At 38.7% G+C, this 7,396-nt stretch overlaps 1 protein-coding gene across 1 annotated transcript in view; it reads right to left on the bottom strand.

Annotated features, from left to right (window-relative positions):
- Positions 1-7,396, bottom strand: part of Atrx (ATRX chromatin remodeler) — a 126,509-nt gene that overhangs the window by 93,247 nt on the left and 25,866 nt on the right. Inside the window, exon 2 of the mRNA XM_028771455.1 lies at positions 2,253-2,365. Coding sequence (XP_028627288.1) covers positions 2,253-2,268 — 16 coding nt within the window. The 5' untranslated portion in view covers positions 2,269-2,365. The remainder of the gene's footprint in view (positions 1-2,252; positions 2,366-7,396) is intronic.

Genomic DNA, 7,396 nt, shown 5'->3' with positions numbered 1-7,396 from the left:
GGGAGGGACGGAGGGAGGGAGGGAGGGAGGGAGGGAGGGAGGGAGATCCTGGCCAACAGGAAGTGAAGCCTGAAGGGTCTGAATTCTGCCAAAACCTTAAAGAAGTCTGGGAACACGGTCTTGCACAAAGCTTAACAGAAATGAACGATGTGCTGCTGACACACTGACCACCTTGTGATACCAGAGGACAGTTCAGCAAAGCCCACCAGATTCCTGACCTAAAGAACTGGGAGATGACAAATATGGAATGCCTGAGCCACTAACATAATAATTTGTAATAGAAAACACTTTATAATTTAAAATTTGATGACAAAAAGACTAATTTCAAAATCTTTCTGATCTCATTATTAGGTACAAAAGAATAAATTCTCACTTTATAGTAATCAACAAAGTACAAACATAACCAACATAACCAAATAACCTAATAACATCATCAATAAACGGACAAATGAAACCACATGCCTTGTGATAAAATTCGCAGAAACTTATCTACCTGTTATTTATTTATTTATTATATTTATTTATTTAACTTGCCATGGTCATCTGGAAGAACTACAGTATTAGTGGTGTTCCTTTGGAAGTAATATCATTTTTTCTCCTGGAAAGATTGTATTTTTTTTCTCTTAGATTCCCCTCTTTAAAACAGACTATTAGGTGATGGCTCATGTCTATAGTCTCAACACTCCAGAAGCAAATGGTAGGAAAAGTTCAATCCTAGTTTATAAAGCAAGTTCCAGGCCACCCAGGGTAACATACTGAGATCCTTTTAAAAAATAAAATAAAATAAAATAAAATCTAATAATGACTAACCATAGTTTTCCTTTTGTAAAAGCGCGTTTGTAGAGTGCATGGATGGGTACGTGTGCCATGGAACACATGTGCAGCAAAGTCAGAGGGTAACTCTGGAACTGGGTCTCACTCTCCAATTTAACTGAGTTCTAGGGATCAAGCTTTCATGGGCACAGCGATCTGCCTGGTCCTAGTGTAGCTTTTCTTCTATGAATCCTATCAGAACCTCTTGAATCTGTGGCTTGCTAGTCTAAATTTTTAGAAAATGCTTAGCCAGTGAGTTGATACTCTAACATATGGTTGAACTTTTCACAATGATCTTGCTACTTTTTATTTTTCACATTGTATATGTGCATATATATGCACAAGCTTTGATGTTGTATTTGCTATATGTAGTAACCAATCATTATAGGATATAGGATATTTTTAAAGGAGCATACTATTATAATCTCAGCATTCAAGAGGCTTAGGCAGGATGATCACAAGTTCAAAGACAACCTGCGATGTATAGCAACATCCTGTCTAAACAATGTTTCTTTAAATGAAGGAGAGAAAAAAATGTCAATCTGTTTTATAAAAATATAGTCACCAAATTCTTTTAATGTTTTTGTTTTCATTTGGTTTGGTTTTGTTGTTGTTTATAAAATTTGACTGCAGCCAGGCTACACTAAAACTTACTGTGTAATCCCTATTGGCCTTGAACTCACAGCCACCCTCTTGTCACAGCCTACTTGTCTACTGAGAGCCGGAACTTTGAGTATAAGACAGCATGTCCAACATCATCAAGTGATATCTTTAAGCAACATAACAATTTAAATTCTAATACACAAGTAGCCACTGGAGTAAAGTATTTCTACTCTTGGTTAGAGATACAGTTATAGAACATGTGCCCTGCATGCTTAATGGCCTGAGTTCCACCACCAGAAACCTACACTGCTCATACCTCTCCTAATTCTTATCTACCTCTTCTAGCAGAAACTTCCATTACACATCAAACGCTAATGAGTGTTTCACCCTCGAAGCATCCAATAGTTTACAACTTTCTATTTTTCCTTTTCAAAATTAAACTCTTACAGCAGATACTAGCAAACACACCCTATAAAGACTTCTATAAACTCGCTAATTCAACTTTCTAGAGTAGCTGCTCCATACTAAAATAATAAGTGAGGGGCCCGGACAGATGGCTCAGCAATGATTGCTGCTCCTGCAAAGGATCCAGATTCGGTTCCCAGCACCCTTATCAAGTGGCTCACAACCGCCTCTAACTCCAGTTCTAGGGAATCTGGAAATATGTTACAGAGGAAGCCAGTCCTCAGGCCTCATAGACAGCAGCATACGTATGGTGCACACGAACTCAGGCAGCCTCACACACATCACACACATAAATAAAAATAAATCTTTAAAATAAATGAATAGAAATAAATGAAATAGGACTACATATGGCACAGTCAGCTTCAAATTACCTGTGCTTTGGTTCATGACAAGTCGTGGAGAAGAACACGTTTCCTCAGATTCTTCTGATGAATGTGCTAAGAAGTCATGAAGCTTCTGCACCAATGTATTCAACTTGCTTTCACTATCAAAACAAAATTTTAACAATGTCCTTACAATAAGTATAAATCTCTAACAACCAGCGAAGCCTATCTTGTAGTCTTATTAATCTTGAGGATATACATGCTCAAAATCAAAATTAAAGGCAATAAATTTTATTTTGCTGAGTATATGAACATATAAATAACACAATCTACCCATATGCTCATGGACAGGCTCAAAATATCACTTAAGAAAAGTGCTGACACTATTAACATTTCCAAGATATTTAAATCTTTCAATGTGCTGCATATGATATGTTTAAATATAAATTACATTTAAAATAATTTAACACAAAGTAAATCTTATCATAAAGCACTAGAAATGGACATGGATATAGAAAATATTTACCTTACATGCATAAGACCAAGTTTTCCATCATTTCCCATCCCCCCTCCCGAAAAAAACCCTATCACCTAATGTTTTAAAGACACAGAAAACTTAAAAACCACAAATTAGTTTAAACAAAAAAACTGGGGTCATAAAAGGCACAAAGATATTCGTGTTTAAATTTTATCCACCTTTTGCCAGGCATAGTGATAGTGGTACACACCTTTGATCCTAGCACTTGGGAAGCAGAGGCGGGTGGATTTCTGTAATTTTGAGGCCAGCCTAGTCTACAGAGTGAATTCCAGGACAGCCATGGCTACACAGAGAAACTCTGTCTCAAAAAAACAAACAAAACAAAACAAAAATTCATCCACCTTTATTTCATAATTATGATAGCAACATAATTCATAATTTCTAGAAGTAGAAAGTACTCATATATGCACCAACAGACAAATGGGTAAATAAAATGTAGTGTCATCCAATAAAATGTAGTACCTACCACCCAATAAAACAGGCTGAAATAGCAATATGTTAAGCGACCCTTAAAAGTGGCAATGCTAAATAAAGGCAGATACAACACATGTTTTGTAAGACTGAATTTCTCTATTTACACACCCAAAATGGGCAAGTTCATTGAGACAAGAAGTAAATCAGCAATTGCTAGGAGATGAGTAGAGGGAGAATTAGAAGATATAGGGAAACCCTTTTATGATGAGAAAGAATCTTAGAGGTTAAGCATGTAGCTTGGTTGGTAAACTGTTTGCCTACCATGCCCTAAGTTCTAGCCCAAGCACCACATAAGATCATAAAAGTGGATACGGTATTACATTCAGAAGCTAGAAGACCAGAAGCTCAAGGTCATTCTTGGCTACATGGTGAGTTTAAAACCAGCCTGGGATACATGAGATCCTGCCTCAAAAATAAATAAATAAATAAATAAATAAATAAATAAATAAAGTCCTTGAACTAGATTGCAAAAGTATTTTCTGTTTATTTAAACACTGAACTTTTTATATCATTAAATAGCTAAAATGGTGTTTTATGCTATATGAATTTCATCTCAGTAAGAAAAAAAAATGGCCCAAGTCAGGACAGAAATTCAAGAAAATACATACCTACTAGAAACATAAAAAAGAAAACTGAACATGTATCTTCAAAAAATATCCACAACTAAAATTTAAGGGCACTAGCATAAAAATTTACATAAAGAAATAAATATTTATATACCAGGACAAAAAAAGACAAAGGAACTCCTAGGGCTCTTGTTTTTAGCATGCATGTGAGTTCAAGGCTAACCTGGACAACAGAGAGAGAACTCTAGAACTCACAGGGCTACACAGTGAAACCCTGGGATGGGATTGTGGCTCTAAGACTAGGTGCTCACAAGTCTCTTCAGTGATTCATATTATAACCACATGACCACTTTCACAAGGCCTGTAATCAAACATAACACCAAAGTGTCCAACCAGGAGAACCATAGCCTGCTCTCACTGGTCTATAAGGAGTCAGGGGCTGGAGCTATGGATCAGTGGTTTAAGCATGTGTACCTGTATGATTTTGCAACAGACCCAAGCAGGTGGCTCATAAATGCTTTTATGTCTAGTTCCAAGGAATCTGGCACCCCTTTCTGTCCTGTGAGGGCATTTGCACTCTTGTGCACACACAGACACAGATATGCACACCCACAGACGCAAATAAAAATAAATGAAAAAAATGTTAACAGGAGTCATGGGTCTCCCTGGAGAGCCATCAATAATGGAAAAGAAACCCAAACCTCTCTCTTGATTAAAAAAAAAAAAAAACTGGAACAGGTGCAGGTGCCTTTAATCCCAGAATTTGGGAAGCAGAGACAGGCAGATCTCTGTAAGTCTGAGCAAGCCTGGTCTACAGGCTGGGTTCTAGGACAACCAGGACTACACAAAGAAACCCTGTCTCAAGAAACCAAAAAGAGAAAAAAGGAGGGAGGGAGTGAGGGAGGGCAGGAGGGGAAAAGGGAGGAAGGGAAGGAAGGTGGAACTAATTAAAAACAATAGGCAATGGGGCTGGAGAAAGGACTCAGAATGGCACATACTGATCTTGCCAAGAACTGAAATTCTATTTCCAGCATCCTTATAGGGCAACTCACAGCCATGTCAGCTTCATCAGATCACAAATGCCTTTAATTCCAGCACTTTAGAGAAAGAGGCAGGTAGATCTCTGAGTTGGAGAACAATCTGGTCTAAATAGAATGATACAAAGTGACAGGACTTTGGGGGGGGCCTTTCCAAGCCTAGTCTGCTTAGTGCTCTTTTAAATTTTTTTTGTATTTTACTCTTGTCAGTACACTGGCCAAGGTAGGGTTTGATGAGACTGTTCCTGAACTGAACTCACCAAATGAAAACTCCCAGAAAGACAGAAAGACACACCATCTACTTAGAAACAACACTATGGCAACCCCAACCCCCCAAAAAGAGAAAACACTATAGAGGATACATGCTGCATCACAAGACTGTGAGGCAGACAGGACGAACATTAAACGCATGCAGTGTGTCAACTTTTTTCCCCTCAAGAATTCTGTTTACACATCTCCGTTCCTTCTGCTTGGATTTATTTCCTACAGCAACAAAAGCATTCATGTGTATGGAATCAGAAGCGTATGTTCTTTCCCTCTGCAACTTGGAGAACTCTGCTCCTTGAATTGTATTATCATGGCCTTCCTGGTGTGCAGTTAATGCCATAGAAAGGTATTAATAGCATCATTTTAAATAAACATAACACTTTGTGTAGAGGACTAAAAATTAATCTGGCATTTAAGCAATGAAAATAATCCCATAAATGATGGTATGTTCTATTACTGTGATATAGTCAACTACATTTAAAGCATGTTTTATGTGACAGTTTTGGTTGGTTGATTTAGAGATTTGGTTCTGAAGACACGGTTTTTCTCTGTGTAGCCCTAACTGTCCTGGAACTCACTGTACAGACAAGGCTGACCTCAAACCTCTCAGGTATAGGGATTAAAAGTATACACATCAAACCCAGCTCTATATGACTTAACTTTTGCATTTGCTCACTTATTTTTCTATAGGGGGTTTCCTTTTAGAAAGTAACTTTTCATGTTCTGTGTTCCTTTTATTAGGAAATCAAGAAGTATTAGATATGCCAGGCAGTGTTGGTGCACGACTTTAATCCCAGCACTTGGGAGGCAGAGGCAGGCGGATTTCTGAGTTCAAGAGTTCGAGGCCAGCCTGGTCTACAGAGTGAGTTCCAGGACAGCCAGGACTACACAGAGAAACCCTGTCTTGAAAAAAAAAAAAAAAAAAAAGAAGTAGTAGTATTAGATTGTCTGTGCATGGAGGTGCATGGGGAAGCAGAGGCAAATAGATCTCTCAGTATGAGGCCAGCCTGGTCTACAAAGCAAGTTCCAGGACAGCAAGGGTTACACAGAGAAGCCGTGTCTCGGGCAAAAGAGGAAAATGAGAAGAGGAGGAAGTAGTAGCAGCAGTAGCAGATTGAATGGGAAAGAACTTGACATGTCTGGGGGGGTGGGGCATACAAAATAAAATACCCTTTAACACTTACTTTAGCGGCCATATCTGTCTCTAACCACATCAAGTTTCTTTTTTTGTTTTTGTTTTCGTTTTTTCAAGACAGGGTTTCTCTGTGTAGCCCTGGCTGTCCTGGAACTCACTCTGTAGACCAGGCTGGCCTCGAACTCAGAAATCTGCCTGCCTCTGCCTCCCAAGTGCTGGGATTAAAGGCGTGCGCCACCACCGCCCGGCTCTTTATTCATTCTTAATTTGCTATTGTGTGACAAGTTCTCTTCTCCATAAAAATTCACCTGTGTTCCCTGACTTTGGAGTTCTGGTAATTGCTTTACCATGTCACAGAAGTCACATGTTGTTGTCAGAAAACAAGCATTGCTCTTGGCCAATTAATGTGCATGTGTAGCTGAAGAGATGTCTCAGTGGTCAAAAGCACCTGCTGCTCTTCCAGAGAACCTGAGTAGGTAATCAGTACCCATGTCCTATGGCTCACAATCATCCATAACTAACTCCAGCTTCAGGGGGGTTCTGATGCTGCCTTCTGGCACCCACAGGTACCTGTATGCACATGTGCATACACACACAGACACCATAAATATAAAACTCAGATCTTTAAAAGCACATTTAATTTCTTGTACTTTTAATTTCCAATTAATTAATTAAGTATAACTAGTTTCCAATTAATTGGAAGAATAGATGCTGAAGTCTAAAGCATTAATATTTTTCCTTGCAGACATTTGTTCTTCTAAGAGAGTGTCATTTTTGTTTAGTAATGTTCATAGAGATGACCACTGATGATCACTGATTGTAGACCCCTAAAAGTCTTGTCAAAATGTTATGTTCTGGCCAGGTATGGTGGAACATGCCTTTAGTTCCAGCACTTAAGAGGCAGAAGCAGGGCTGGTGAGATGGCTCAGAGGTTAAGAGCACTGACTGCTCTTCCAGAGGTCATGAGTTCAAATCCCAGCAACCACATGGTGGCTCACAACCATCTGTAATGATATCTGATGCCCTCTTGTGGGGTGTCTGAAGATAGCTACAGTGTACTTACATATAATAAACAAATAAAAATTGAAAAAAAAAAAAAAGAGGCAGAAGCAAGTGTATCTCGGAGTTCAAAGCTAGCCTGATCTACAGAGTAAGTTCCAGGACAGCCAGGGATA

The sequence above is a fragment of the Grammomys surdaster genome, unplaced genomic scaffold, assembly GCF_004785775.1.
Source record: "Grammomys surdaster isolate TR1022 unplaced genomic scaffold, NIH_TR_1.0 207, whole genome shotgun sequence".
NCBI lineage: Eukaryota > Metazoa > Chordata > Mammalia > Rodentia > Muridae > Grammomys > Grammomys surdaster.
Note: the sequence above shows the minus strand (reverse complement) of the source record. Positions and strands in the feature narration are given on the sequence as shown.